Source organism: Opisthocomus hoazin, chromosome 6, assembly GCF_030867145.1.
Source record: "Opisthocomus hoazin isolate bOpiHoa1 chromosome 6, bOpiHoa1.hap1, whole genome shotgun sequence".
Classification (NCBI taxonomy): domain Eukaryota; kingdom Metazoa; phylum Chordata; class Aves; order Opisthocomiformes; family Opisthocomidae; genus Opisthocomus; species Opisthocomus hoazin.
The window spans coordinates 61424356-61440202 of NC_134419.1; the positions used below are offsets into that span (position 1 = coordinate 61424356).

The 15847-nt window shown below is 40.9% G+C and overlaps 1 protein-coding gene across 1 annotated transcript in view; it reads left to right on the top strand.

The window, feature by feature from the left end:
- Window positions 1-5439, top strand: part of TNKS2 (tankyrase 2) — a 31851-nt gene extending 26412 nt beyond the window's left edge. Inside the window, exons 25-27 of the mRNA XM_075423425.1 lie at window positions 1156-1342; window positions 2758-2914; window positions 3206-5439. Of these exons, the coding sequence (XP_075279540.1) occupies window positions 1156-1342; window positions 2758-2914; window positions 3206-3268 (407 nt within the window). The 3' untranslated portion in view covers window positions 3269-5439. The remainder of the gene's footprint in view (window positions 1-1155; window positions 1343-2757; window positions 2915-3205) is intronic.
- The last annotated feature ends 10408 nt before the right edge of the window (window positions 5440-15847 follow it).

The following is a 15847-nucleotide window of genomic DNA, read 5'->3' on the forward strand; positions in this document are numbered from 1 at the left end:
AATAGCTTATGATTAGCAAATTAAAGTCAATTGAGAGCTTTGCTGTGCACAAAAATATGGTTTGTCCTGATGAGCAAATTAAGCAGGTTCATGGTATATCCTTACAATGAAACCTACATAGTTCTCAACGTAATACATTGCAGCTGGAAGCAGCAATAGCACAATAATTAACTGCTTGCCCAGACTTGCAGGTATCTAAATCCTGTCTTTTGACTGTGGTCTGTATCCATGTGAGAGGAAACATCCTCTTAATGGAATGACCTGTCTTTAAAGGAATGTCCTTTAAATTAGTCAGATAATAGCAAAATTATCCCTGGAACAAAGCAATTAATGCCTTATGAGTGTTGAGGGTTTTTGTTTTTGGTTTTTTTTCCTTTAAGTCTTCAGTTTCTATAAATTCTTTTTTAAGCATTAACATATGTCTTTAACCATGTATGCTGCTTGCAGAAGATGACGAGCAATTGTCATAGGTTTTTCTCATTCTCATCTGAAATGTTCTTCTACTTCATATACGGTTTTATCACCTTTAGGCTGGAGGATAAGGTTTTGGATTATTTTCACTTTAATTCCCAACATAATTCTGAAATTCCTTGTTCTCTTTGAACAGCTTTTCTCTAAAGGTGCTTTAATGTTTATATATACTGTTATAAAAATCCTTACTAAAAAACCCTGTACTTTTTGTGAAAATTAATGGCTATCAGGTGTCTTGAGAGGCAGAATCCAACCATTTTGAACAGATTATTCTTGAAGGCTAAATTTTATGTCTATTTCAAGTAAATAAATATTGGTTTACGTTTATTGCTTTTTAAATGCAATCTGCTTAGGAAGAAGGCAGGATTTCTGTAGCAATGCATTCAATGAATCTTGGTTAGAATGAAGCTCTGCCAAAGGGAGTGCAGATTCATACAGCCTTCTGTTGCAGCAAGAGTTGTGTCAGTTATTATCCTTTGTAAATCTTTGTTAAAAATATCCACTTACCAGCTACTGTCCTTTGAATAATACCTCTAACAAGTCAGCTGTGTAAATCTGAGGTCAGAGTTTCTGAAGATTGATTTCTTTATTTGTGTACAAAAAGATGTTGGGAATGAATGATTGAACTGTGACACAAAAAAGTCTGTATACTGTATTTTCAATATTTTACTTCCTTTCTCTTAGGCTCCCCATTTGTGAATGCAATCATTCACAAAGGCTTTGATGAGAGACATGCCTATATAGGCGGCATGTTTGGAGCTGGGATTTATTTTGCTGAAAATTCTTCCAAAAGCAATCAATATGTGTATGGAATTGGAGGTGGCACTGGATGTCCAATTCACAAAGATAGATCTTGTTATGTTTGCCACAGGTAGGTCGTTCAGAACAATCTGATTTTGCCTTTGTATGTTGTGTTACAGACCGTCAAGTCGGCAGAGTCTCTCTCTAAAGAAAGATTTGCTTGGTAACCAAACCTTCTTAGCACTTTCTGTATGCTGGGCCTAATAGAGACTTCCAGAAAACTTAGATATTTTAGTCTTAAAGAACCTTTAACCATCTTCAGTGCATTTAACCAAATCATTGCTCTTAACTTACTGTGAAAATTGGACTTAGGTAGCCAGAGAGTCAAGAGGATCTGCTAGACGCTTGTGTGAAAGATGCAGCAAGGTGAAGGTTTAGTCCATTGCCTGTTAGAGAGAAAGGAGAAATTCAGTGACAGTCAGATGCTGTATTTCTTTGAGGAGTATGTACTTTGTAACAGTTGGCCCCCACGTCACTGCTGCTTCACACACTAAAACAGACGTGGATTTGTAGACTCGACTACTAATTGACTTCTTAAATCCACTTTTCTGAAAAACACCTGTTATGTCTTATTGACACCATCAGTTCGGAATACAGTTACTCTTACTTCATGGAGTTAGTTGTGGTAGTGGCCGTCATGCCAGCCACAAGAATATTTTGTGTGCATACTGTTATGCATTGGTATCATAGGCCTAAGGTAATTCTTCCAGTTTTCTTCCTTGAGTCTCTGCCCCTTTTCATATTCCTTAATCTTTCTGGCACTCTCAGATAAAGACAATAATCTTCTAGAGTTACAGAGGATGCCAGAGTCTTTTCATACTTTCTAAAGTTTTGAATAAGAAGTTGGTTTTTTTTATGTGAAGAGTTAGAAAAACAAAAGGTTTGGCTGAATCTATAAAAATGCTGAGATTCCATTGCCATTGCAGTAGTACATATGTAAAGAAATAAATATCCTTGTTCTCTGTTTTTATAATGAAAACAACATAACATACTGACAGATGCTAGTACGAGGCATTTCGTGTTGACCTAGAGTTTGCACTTGGCCTTGATGTTGATTTGGCTGTTAGATACACATCTAGTGTTAGAACACAAGTGAATTACGTTGTTAGTATGAGTGATGGGGGGGGGCACCCTCAGGCTCAGGAAACTTTAAAAAAAACCACAAACCAACAAATTGGGGGGGGGGCATGAAGAGCTAGTGACAATCTTTGAGAACATTGTTAAGCATGCTGTTTCCAGTAATTAAGATAAACATATTTCAGTGGTACTACCAACACATTCCTCAGGCTAAAGAGCTTTTCCAAAGGGAGCGTAACTTTTGTGCTTCAAAACAGAACTTCAGAATTTTGTGAACTACAAAGAGTGACTAAAGTGGCTTTAGAGTTCCACTGTTCTCCTCAAGTAAAAGTTTCAAATTTCAAAGACAGTCTTTCTGGAGATTCACAAGCATTTTGTACTCATGGTCCTTTCTCCCTTCTAACACAGGCAATTGCTATTTTGTCGTGTAACACTGGGCAAGTCTTTCCTGCAGTTCAGTGCGATGAAAATGGCTCATTCTCCCCCAGGACATCACTCAGTAACTGGGCGACCCAGTGTAAATGGATTGGCATTGGCAGAATATGTCATTTACAGAGGGGAGCAGGTAAATAGCTTTTTAGTTTATTTTTCCAGACTTTTTTTTTTAGAGGCATGTAACGTGTTGGGGGTTTTTTTCTCACTTTTGAGGTGCTAGGACTTGCTTTTGTCTTAAAACAAACTCCAGCTGTGGTTGCAAGTGAAAAGATCCATGTTTCACGAACGCTCCAGGCATTTTACTTTTGACATTTTGCCTTTTTTTCTTTGGCATAAGTACTTTTTTCCCCTCTCTAGCAAACATTCTGAACTTACCCAGCAAATGAAATCATAGTAAAGAATGTATGTGTCACTCTTTCAGGCTTATCCAGAATACTTGATTACTTACCAGATTATGAAACCTGAAGCCACCGCTGAAGCTTAAGACAAATTACTTGTGGGAAACCATCAGCCTTTGGATGTGAAGATACCAATGGCTGCCGTCCTGTTAATGACAGCAAGTTGTTGAGAAACTTTCATCTGCAGGTGGTGTGGCAGCAAATGTGAACAAAATACACCATTTTTGACTTGATAAAGCTTTAATAATGTACAGTATGTTTTTCTAAAATTTCAGAAATGTCCTCTTTTTCAGCACTTTAACAGATACCATTCCAGGCATAAACTGGGGTTTGGCTGTACTAAATTATAAACAAAAATTAACTTGAAACAATGGTTTTATACAGTACTGCATTGAAATTTATCAGAAATTGTAATGCTCTATACAGGAACTCATTTTACTAATATTGTGTTCTTTAAAACACTGCATTTACACTGAAAGCGTTTTCATTTGTAAAACTGTAAATAAGAGCTTTTGTACTAGCCTGGTATTTATTTACATTGCTTTGTAATATAGGTGTTTTAGAACTGCAACCCTGTACAAAGTGTTTTTTTCGAGATGTTGGGTTGTTCATCTGTGTTTTCTCATGCACGATAGATCTGAAAAGCAAATTTTTTCAGGGTTTATCACTTGATTTGTGAGGGAGAAAGCAATTTTTAGAAATATTCAATTTTAGATTGAATACACAAATTTTTGTTCTGTATTTTTGTTTATGAAATATACATTCCTGAGAATGATGAGCTATGAAAACAGGATGTTCCAGCTGAATACGACATGTTTTTCCCCTTACTTCCTAAAGTTGCGTATTTTATTTCTGTAAAATGTCTTCTGAAGTTTTTTATTTAACTGTAGGTGTAGTTAACCTGCAACCTCACTTCAAGGCTACTAGACCTTGCAATTTACAGTTTTAGTAAATTATTGTCTTTGAATGCAGTTGGAAAATTAACCTCAAGGAGGTCTTTCTTGAGTTCCTCTTGCTTACATTTAAGCTGGGAGGTTAAATAGTTTATTCCTAATATGAGGGCAAACAACTTGGCCTTTTTTTGTATGCTTATTTTGGTAAATCAACCTACCTGTTGGTGCCCTCAAGGTATGAGTGTTGCAAGGTGGAAATGTTAAAAAACCATCCTGGCGTCTCCTGTGTTTCTTCCGTGTCAACGTTCAAGCTGTAGCTGAAGCAAGTGTGTAGGAGAGTGTTTGCCTGCGGTGCTTTTGGCCGAGTGGAACTGGTCGGGGTGTGCGGTTCCGCTCCCTGTGCTCGCCCAGCTGGGCGGGGAGGGTGTAAGCAGGGTGAACAGCTCTGCCACGGCAGCAGCTGCCTTTGGTAGCCCTGGTAGGACCGCTAGGGTGGAGGAAGAGTTCAAAAAGTACAACCCCCTGGCCAAGTCTCATTCAGGGTTACTGAATGCACCGATCAGTTCAGTCAGCCCCATCGTAGCTCGCCTGTGTATTCTGCTCCTCTTCCATCTGCAGTTTTTACCTACATATTTCAAAAATATGTAAATACAAATTATTGTTCATTTGGAGTTAAAGTGATTAGAAGTCTATTTTAGCTGTTTTTTGTTTCTGCATACAGGACACTGTCCCAGAAGACAATTTGTTTGCAGGGCATGTTCTCATACCATGGTTTTAAATGTAGTAACTGGTCAAGATAATGAAATTGTCTTGCTGATGTGGTGGTTATGTGATTATGCTCTATGTAAAAATGTATTGAACCTTACCCAGTTATGTGGGGAATCTGAGTAATAAGATTGCATAACTCTTGCAGAAAGTAATATTGGCTATGAATAAAAAAGGCTTTGATTTTTAGGTGCTTTCTCCCAGCATGTTGCCTGTTCCTTAGGTATAGTAATGCTCCTGGAATTGGTGTTCATGCAAAATCTGTTAAGTATGTTTAAAACTTTTTTGTTATTGCTAAAATGCTTTATTCTCTATGAATGATCACTCAATGTCTTGTAAAATATTGTGGTATTATAGCATTTTAAGTGGTACCACAACCTTTGTTTTGTCTTTTGGGGGATTTTTTGAGCTGTTATTTTTGCATGACATACCTTGCACTCTGAAGATGGAAGCTGTAATGATTTGGTAATACTGACTATTGAGGTAAACCTTTAATCTCTTGTGCAATTAGTTCTGCTTTACTCATCTTGAAATGTCTTTACATGTACTGTATAACATTCCATATCCATTTAACACTAAATAAATTTAATTCACTGGTTTTCTGGTAGCATGAGAGTAATTACAGACGTAGTATGTCAACCCCTTGTTTTAAATGTAAGCATGCACAATACTATAACAAACTACATCATAGAAGGCAAAATTAATTCTGTTAAATGGAAAAGCTTTTAATGTGGATGAAAAACCATAAATACTGTGGAAACTTGTAGTTTGGTATATGGCTAACTAACAGCTTTAACTACCAGTGAAAATGTTTTAATAATAAATTTAGAAGTAAGCTTCCATTTCTGCATTTAAATCTCCATTATATGGTCCAAAAATGGAAAACTGCCTTACGTTGCTTTTGAAAAATGTGAAGTAACTTGAAAAGTCTTGCCTTTCAGATAACTGCACAGGTAGCAGTGTGGTACATACATGAGCAACACAAAAGTACTGCTTAGATCACTTGTAGTGTCACAATAAGTAAATGATTTTATTTCAGTAGGAGCTCTTACGGTAGGAGGCTTCCGAAACCAGACTTAAATAAAAGATTTAAATAGCTATGAGCACTAGAGGGCAGGAAAGCAAATGTGTAGTAAGATCGAGGGTAATGAAAATCTTTATCTTAGAGTACAATTTCTGATACAATTGCTTCTGAAAATTCCACCTGTCTAGGTTGTAAAAAATTAAAAATAACTTTCCATTCTGCATTAGTTTTTCAAGCAGTAAGTAACTAGTATAAAAACAAGTGCTGCAACTAAGCAAGCTGAAAACGTTATTTTTCTTAAAAACGTTACTCATAACTTAGACCTTAGTTCTTATAAATTAAAAAAATAATTTAGCCAGACTCTCCTGTCATGTATAACTGAAAAACTGAGGGTTATCAGTACGGTGCGTGTTCAAGAGTTACATTGGCACTAATTTTCAGTGGAAATAACTGTGTATAAGAGGAGCTGCCATTGTATTTTCTGCCCTGAACTTGCTCACTCTCTCACTCGCTTCATTCACCAAGAAGCTGAGAAAAACTTTTAAAAAAGTAACTTCTCCAGCAGACCACCATTGTCAGTGAGGGTGCTGCAGCCTAGGAGCCATTTCCCCTTCTTCTGCCCCTCTCCTGAACTGAATATCATAGAACAGTTTTTTCTCTTTTGCTGGAAACAACAGCAGAATGCCATGGGCGGCTTGCCTTTTGCCTTCCAGTAGAAAAGCGTAAAGGCTTTGTCTGTACTCCCCTAATGCAACACCGCAGCCCAGCCGGCTGTCTGGCCTGCAGGGGCCTGGACAGGCAGCGCCCTGGGGCCTGCCGGAAGCTGCGGCAGGAGGTGGCCATGGCGATGGCGTCGGCAGGCGAAGGGCCGCGGTTGAGGGTGCGGAGGGAGGCCTGCGCCTCTCCCTGCCCCTCTCCAGCAAGCGTAAGCCATGGCATCTCTGAGAGTATCGAGGGGCTCTTCCCTCTGCCTGTGGCTCGCTGGATCGGGAGAAGCTGCAGGCAGCCGGAACAGGATGCAAGATAAAAAGCAAAAGCATGTCGATGACTGGTTTGAAGGGAACGTGTTCCGCCCTGGAAAGTGGCAAGGCTGGTGACTGAGAGAAGGCAGACAGGAGGTTGTTCCTTTGTAGGAACAACCTACAAAGAAAGGCAAGTTCTACAAGCACTGAAAAGTTATGGTAGGAATAACTAATATTAGGAATGGCCAAGTAATTGTGGTACATCAACTTCCCAATTTATGTTGGGAGTCATTTCTGCACTCTTTTGCCTTAAATCAGCGAGCAGGTATTGATATATAGATATTACAGGGATTTCAAACTAGCTCCTCTTCAGAAGAACACACATGTTTAGGAGGAGAAATTTGCAGCAAATTCAAAATATTAACATTAGACCGAAGAAATTATGTGTGCAAGAAAAAGAAGTAGGATTTTAAAAGAGAAGGCAAATGTCTTATAAAATTGTTCTTAAAAACATTGGGTTTGAAGCATTGGTTATCAGAGACAAGCTGAAAAATCACAGTAGATCAGCGTACCAGTAAATTAGAATATGTCATGCTAAATTACCTGCCTGGGTTCTGCCCAGTGGTAGGAGGTGGAGGGGGAGATTGAAGAAGGCAGCAGTGGAGGTGAGAGCCATCTCTCTGTCTGTAACCTTGATAAAACTGCAGAATTTATTCAGCCACAACTCAAGTATGTTTCAGCTGGGGTCTTGATGGCTGGCAGGGAAGGGGGTTGCGGTGGCCTCTCACCTGGTACAGTTGCAGGGCATGGTGCCATTGCCTGGCGCACGGGCAGTGACACAGCTAGGGGAACGCCTCCTCACAAAGTTCTGAAGTTGGGACCATTAGGAGTTTTCAAAAGATCATAGCAGTAGTATTTGTAAACCCTAATATTTAAAATCGATGTAATTTTTTTAAGGAGCAAAAGAAAATGCACTAGTGCCTAAGAATGTATGACTGAGACTTTATAGTTGGGAAGGCAGCTTCATGTCGGCTGAGGATAACACTGTTTGCAGATCGAGGTTGGTACCTGTGAGAAAGGATTAATATTGAATGGTGAGGCTAATAGAAACAGCCGGAGAAATGGACTTGCACGTAGTCACTTGTTTCTGGGCCAGTGGTGTGTGGTTTTACGTTGTCTAGCTGCTCTTCAAGAAGGTAACGTTTCCAAGCAGTGTATTTGGAACCTAATTCCACAAGAAGTGTATTCAATTTTGTGAGGCAGTGGGCATCACAGGTCAATAGACAGGTGTAGAAGTAGAACTTCTCAATAGCCAGATAAAGAAGCAGGTGAATAAATTAAGTAAATAGGATTGACATGTAAGTAGAACTGAAACTACATAAAGGAAAAAATCAATGTTGTTGCAAAAATGAGTAACAGTAGCATACATAATATATATGAGCTGAGGAGGATATTGTATCTGAGAGTTTGTAATTATTGAAGTAGTCAAAGTGGAAGCTGGCAGCAATTATATGAAGTGTTGTTTTAATTAATGATAGAATGAACTACCGAGCTGTCCACAAGCATCATCTTGAAATAAATAAATCTGTATATGATGACCAATGCCTGATAGATAGTGATTCCCTATTTGGAAGTATTTTACTGAAGCATTGCAAACATACAACAGAATAAATTAGATTTGGGTTGGTGTTAAAGGTCTTCATTTTGAATAATAAGTATTCATGAGAGCACCTGTTTTCATACAACAAAGTCTAATTCAGGATTTAGGCAAAGAACTACTTTAGGGAAAGAACCTGCTTAGCAGTAGGTTACTAAACGCTAAAGATATATAAATAATTGGAAAACTACATAAACAAGGGCAGTTTCACAGACAGTATAGTCCCGATAATAACATGAGGCCTTTGAAGCATGTAGTATAAAAGGTGTTATTTAATGCAAAGATTCTAAAACCAGTAATCAGACAAAGAAAGAAATCTGGCTTCAAAATAAAGGGACTAGCTCTAAAGCTTATTTCAAAATATTAGGAATCTGAAAATGCACTAGAAGCTGCAAAAACATGGGTTTTAAGAGAAAAAAGTGTTTTCCTCTTGGGACTAGAGCTCTGTAAATGGAGAACAGGTTAGCATGTTACTAGTAAGATGGATTTCTAAAGGTGCAGAGCAGACCTTGAAGAAAAAAAATGGGGTTAAAAAAAGTGGGGTGAGGGGATTAACTGAGCATCTCAGAGTGGTGGCAGATAGGCGAACCAAGAAAATCTGATCAGCGGCATACCAGAAGATCTGAAATGGCCTACACAAAATCAGAATGAAAGGCACTAAGTGTCTTGATAAGGAGACAAAAACAGAGAAAATGCTGCTCCTAACTGTGGTGAAGAGAAAGTCAGATTGCTGAATTTCTGAAATAAAAAACTTTAAAATGAACCTTCTATGCAACATTCTATTTATATGTGCCATGTAAGCATTTTAAATATCTTTAAAAGCCTCTGAGCATTTGTATAATCAGACTCATAATGAGTTGGGGTGGCAGAATGATGAGCTGGTGCTCGCACATTGCAAGCAATCCTCAGTAGCAGCACAGAGCAGACTACTCCCAGGGGGGAGTTCTAATGGGAATAACCCATTAAGGATAGGATTGGACAAAAAAAGTGTGGCAACCCGCTCTTTTTATGTAATGGTGTATTAGACCGTATTCCAAGGCACCTCTTCCAAAATTGCACCTGCTGTTAAAAGTGCGCTTAATCAATTGTAATTTTGGAAACACCTAATAAACAGAACAGAAATGCAAGAAAGAAATAATAGCAATTTCTGTCCTGGACTAATTAAAAGGAATATTTTGCACTTAATGGAAAGATTTATTCAGGGACGTGCTTTAAAACCAGTTTTGGATTGGTTTATGTATTTAAGTACCATGTGTCTGCTGTAGGAAAACAGCCCAGCAGAAGTACGGAAATCGTGACAAGAATTTGCCAGCACTGTGAGGACCTTGCACATGGGTCAACTGTTAATAGCCAAGGACTCGTACAAAATGGTCCTTAAATGAATAGTTACAGATTTAGGTCTGCCTGCTTTCTGACTCCTGAGACTTCCCTCCTCATTCCCAGAAAATGCCAGCTTTTCAGTAAAGGAGTTTGACAAAATGTACAAGCTAAGTATGTCATATATCAAGTTTTTCTTGTGTTTATTTTTTTGAAAGAAGAAAGAGTAATGATGCGATGTTGTACAATTAATAGCTTAAATAGACTGTGTAATAGGGTGCATTGTTATGTACTACAGATATTTTATTGCAATATCAATAAATAACATATTTTCCTTTAAAAAAAAGAAAAAAGGTTTAAAAAGTAATGCTTAATAAGTCTCCTTCACTGGACTGATTTTACAGTACAGATTTTGGGGAGTTTGTGGTTCCACATCTTTAACCTACTTGAAATACTGTTAAAATAGTGGGTTTGGACTTGCTGACGTACTAGTTTTATCATAATAAATTTTCTCATATTTGTAAACACAATGAAATTGCATGTGTTTGCCTCAGAATTCTGTTATTCTCAGAAAAATTAGTAAGAACTGTGTTTGTACTTAGCCTAATTTAGCAATAGAGGTATTTTAAGGTTATTAACTGTAACAGTTGTCTTCTCAGACGCAGTTCATTCTCCCCTGTTGTATCTAATTCTGGAGGTAAAACATAGCCAGGATTTCCCAAACAAATTCATAAAATATGTCCTTTAGTTTTAAAGCTTACTTTGTTCTGGTTTCTTCTTTTTCATAGCATTTTGTCTCTTTTGACCCAGTGGAAAGACTCTATTTAACTGTGGCTGCTCAAAAAAAGCCTCTCTTCATTATCACTAGTTCTCCCTTATACTGAGATCAGAACGGGGTTTGGCATGAAATACTGCATGGAAAAGGCTGTACACGCATTTTGTCTCCAAGGTTTACTTCTTGAACTAAGCTTTTGCTTGTTCACGTCAGGAGGGCCCTGGGCGTAGTTCGGGAGGGTTCAGGCGGCCAGACGATGTGCCTCGCTTCCCCGAGCCGTGCAGAGGGGTCCCTGTCGCGTTCCCCATCACTACTGCATCGCCAGGGACCCCGCCGCTACGCAAACAGCATGGCAGGCTGCATTCCCCCGCCAGACCCGGGCTCTCACCGGTGGCCTTTGGCACCTTCCCCCCCCTCGCAGGGACCTGCTGGCATTGAGGTCCTCAGCTTCTCGGTCAGAGCCTGCCCTGCTATGGATGCTCTATCTGGGCTGAAGAAGCACTAGAAGTCAGATCTGCGTGGCTGGAGCTTCATGTTCTCAAATGTTTGAGTGATGTTTTGGATGGCGTGTGACAGGGATGTACGCGTCCTAAATAAGCAGCAACTTCTGTGGGGATCTCTCTACCTACAGACAGCAGGCAGCCCAGTGTCATTGGTAGTGCTGGAAATTCCTCTCCAGGTGTTTCTCTACAGCATTCTCTATAATTTTGCCAGGTTTCTTCAGCCCAACTCTGTAACAAGGCAATTCGACCCAGAGTCTGTGATAGTCACAATATCCACTGAGAAGCTGAAAGGTGTTTCAATTTAGGTAAAAGTGAGGTTTATCCAGCTTGCTCCCAGGTAACTTCACACAAGTTCTTTACTACACACACTGTAAAAGCAAATTAGATTAATTTGGCTTGATACTAAAGAAAATAAATTGCAACTGTTCATTTTAAACCTTGTATTTGAGAAGGATTAATGAGCATATATTTCTAGAGGTCTTTGATTTAGTGAACTTTGCTTGTTTTGAAATAGGCTTTTTGTGTTCTCAGTGATAAAGCCTAAGAGTAAGATCACATTGCACTAAAAGCTTGTTTGCCATTTTAAGTAGTTTCGAGCAAATAAGGAGTGTCTGCGTGAGAGACAATTAACTATGTCCAGCTTGTATTTATAGTTTAGGATTCAAGAAATTAAGTTGGGGAACGTATACCACTAATTGTTAAGAACAAGATAGATTAATCTGCATACTGTAAATACTGCATGTAAAATGCATGTGAGATCTCTAGCTCCATATGTGGAAAGCAGCACAAGTGGGACCACCAGTTCTGCCAGTCAGTCATTCACATTTCCCACTGTTTTTCTCTGTTGTAGCAAAATGTGAGAAGCTGCTCTCAGGCCGCACAAACAATGCTCTTTATTGGTCTTTACTGAGGCGTGATCAGGCATCTATGCTGAGACCGCCAGCCTCAAAGAAGTGCTGCTGGATGACATCTGGCAGGCTGGCTTTGATACAGATAGATTTATGAGCTGTGAAAGATGGTCAAATTAACATCTTCTGCATTCTTGATAGGATTAGGGTTTCAGGGCCATGCAGCCATTTGCATATTGCCCTGACTTACCACATTAGTATTGTGTTTGTGGCTCATTCTAATAGATCCTTGTGGGGGGCTTTCTCCCTTTACATCCTACCATTTTTCAGTCACTATCAGCAGTGACGCAGCTGTGTTGGTTTAACAGACCTAGCAGAAATCATACTTCTTGCTCTGACTTCTTCCAGTTACAGTCTTAGCGCACGTCAAGAGCAGGAGTGGTTGCAATAAGCTCTTTAACTCGGCGAAAGATGCTCTTCACTCACAGCTCACACACACACACACAAAGTTCAGTGACTAATGCACTTCTGTGAGACCCCACAAAAGTAGTCCCTAGGAGTTAAAGAGAGAAGGTCTGACCAAGCTACCTTTCTACAGCCTCAAGCAATTACTGAAGGTCTTGGACCGGGAAGGGTCTGGGCTGGGGACGGCGAGCCCTGGTTGGCACCAGGTCTGGGCTGGCAGCAGGGCTGGCAGAGGGGCTGGTGGGCCCCCATGGGATGGCAAAGCCGCTGAAGGCTGGTGGGGTGACAGCCTGGCCAGTGCTGGCAGATGCTGTACGAGAGCACAGGCTACCAAGGGTGGCCATCGTCCCTTCAAGACCCTGGGGTGGCTCCTAGCCTTTGGGTGTGGGTAGGAGTGATAGTGGAGGGTGTAAAACGCAGCTTAGATGTACCGTTTTAGCCCCATTACATGTAAGGCCAAGGACTGTGTTTAATTCAGCTTCTGATCAAGATACTAGCAGGGCAGCTTTAGCTTGTGTCGGGGAGGCCATGAATTTTATCATCACAGAAAAACATATCACATTCTTTTCAATAGTCTAACTGGTTGAACTTCTCTGAGTGATCAATGCCACAGCCATTTTTCCTGCCCTCCAGCTGTGTTTTCCAGATGGAAATAAGCAGTGCTAAGCGAGACACGCTGTGGCAGAGTGCTGGGAGGGTGCTTTGGGCTACACAGGCAGCTCACTGCCTGTGGGGCGTGGAAACAACAGCGAGCAGCCGGGCCAAGCCCAGAAAATACAACTCAGAGCATCTACAGATGGAAGGCAAACAGAACTGTGGTTAATTCTGTGTGACCACTTCAAGTTTTTGGTGATCTTCAGAGCCAAAGGTCCATGGCCTTTCCGTGCTGCTGCTGGGACAGCCTGGCACCCTCTAGATGCTCTGACAAATGTGGGGGGGGAATTTGGTAGTTACACTGGGGTCATCTTAACTCTTCTGTGTAATTCACTGTACATGATGTGAAGTGAAACATTGCTGTTGGCTAGTTTGAAATCACTCTTTCTTCAGATATAGGAAAACATAAATAAATGGATCTTTGTGGGCCCCTAATTGCATTCAGTTACAAGAAACAAACAGCTTATGTTGTAGATTTACAGCCATTTCAAATGAGATTTCAGCGGTCCTGTCACTGAAAGAGCCAGGCTGGCCTGCCTCTGGGCACCCACTCCAGCTCCTGTGCCATCCCTTCCCTGATGCTGGTGTGGCTGTCCGGGGGATGTGACCCAGCTGAAACCTCCCCTGCCGCAGAATGCTTCAGCCCAGACTGGTTCACTGATCTTGATTGCAATGTGGCTGAATAAACGCTTGCACTGACATAAAAACATGGGCAATAGCAGAAAAGGAGAAGGACAAGGCTGTCTCTTCCAGCTGCAAGGCCAGCTCCTGCTGACTGCAGTTGATGGCGTAAGCAGCGTTCCCCAGCCTTGGGGTGCCGGTGTGAGATAACCAGGTTAACTGCACACGCATGCAGTGAACGAGATTTCCGGGGTGCATAGAAAAGAGAAGGTATCCCACAAACCACTATTTCACATTTACAAATAGCACTTATATGTACTTAGTCCTTATCTAGAATATGTAATAATAAAAAATAAATCAGCTATTCTTCTTCAGGAAATGATGACTTTTCCAGCCTCATCTTCTGATCTCCCCACTCCAATTTTTAACCTCCGTTCCACTCTGATTTAAAGTTAGCTGGTGCCTTCCCTCTAGAGCCAATAACTTTTGCTGCAAGTGATACATTAGGCAAATACTGTCATAAACCTGCTTCAGGAGTTAGCTCTGAATTTCCAACAAGAAGTCTGTTCCGCTCTGGCATCTTAGTTTAAATAAGTTCAAAGGATTTAGCATCTCTGAGAGTCCCATCACACTGTCAAGTTGTGGGCAGAGGAACTACAGAGGCAGAAAGGTACACAATCATCTGAGTCAAATTTCCCTGGGCAGCAAAGAGCGTGGAGAAGGTGATGAAACTTCTGCACGACCACGGCAGGTGAAGACTCACAGAAAAGGCAGAGCAAGCTGTAACAGATTATATTCTGGTGGCATTGACTGTGTACTCCTCATTCTGTGATGTTACTTCGTTCCTAAGCCATGTTTGCCACGTGGGCATGTTGAAGAAGGCAGCTGGCGCCACGTGATTCGGGCTCTGCCCACCATCCTGGCACCGGCAGAAAGGCTCAGCCGGAGCCCGGTGATGTGTCGTTCCCACAGGTACCGCCTGCACACAGCTGGCCCTGGCCCCAGGGCTGCCTCGTCTCCCAGCGATGAAAATAGGAGCCTTTATCTCCCTTAGATCTATAATAACTTCTTAAGCCGAACTATTTTTTTGTTTCCTGGTACTGTTTTCCTACACGACTGTGGCACCGTAAAGTTCGTGGCCCGGAGACACCCCTTGAAACAAACCGTCACGTCAACGCTGCTGTTTGCCATGGGCTAACAAAGCTTCAAAAAGCCCCCAGAAGCTATTGAGACGCTGTTGATGTGTACGTGGGTGGCGGGGCCCGGCGCTGGGGGACGTTCATTGGCCCCTGCGCTGGGTGGGATGACATCAGGCCCCGCTTTCCATAGGGCCTTCAGCTTGCCCCACGTCTGCTGAGGGCTGCGAGAGAATAGAGCCGAGGGCAGAAAACCTTCACACAACACCCTCTCGGCTCCAATGAGAACACAGGCAGCTTCAGCTAGGGATAAAAGAACTTTAAAAAAAAAAAATCCAACCCCAAACAAAAACAAAAAGAGAGAGACTGTAGTCTTGGAGCTGCTATTAACAGGAGATGAATCGCAAAAGACCACTTCATGGCGAGGGACTTTAGAGAGCAGCATCTCCAAGAGCCGTCAGCTCTCAGCAAGAGCCGTGCCGAAGCCATTTGCTGTCAGGACAGAAGCATGCATATAAATTTTGCACCATTTGTCTTTACGCAGAGACAAAAGATCAGCTCTAAATCCTCAACATCTTGTCTCCACTAACATGAAATAATACTCTCTTGTGTGGCTGCGTTGTTACTCTTTTCCCATCAAAAGAATACTAGTGATAAATTTATTCATAGTTTTGAAAGGTTTTGCTCTTAAAATTAAGAAAGAAGCAGAGGACACATGGGGTTGAGCTATATTTATGCCTGTTAGTGCAAATCATGCCGCTGCTAAGGATGGTGACTTTGGGAAGCACACAGTTTATAATTGAAAAGAAGCACAGCTTTAAAAAATCAGCTGCTAGATTTTCTTCTCCTCCTTTTCACTAAACTACCTCTGAGGATGATACATCTCATGTATTTTCTAGTTACAAATGCATTCTGGAAAAAAAATTAATTACTGTAGGATTTTTTGCTCTTTTTCAACTGAGAACTCAAACCCTATAGACAGTTTGTGACCTAAGACCTTCACTTATGCAAGAAAATCGGCTGAATCCAGTAGTCAGACTAAATA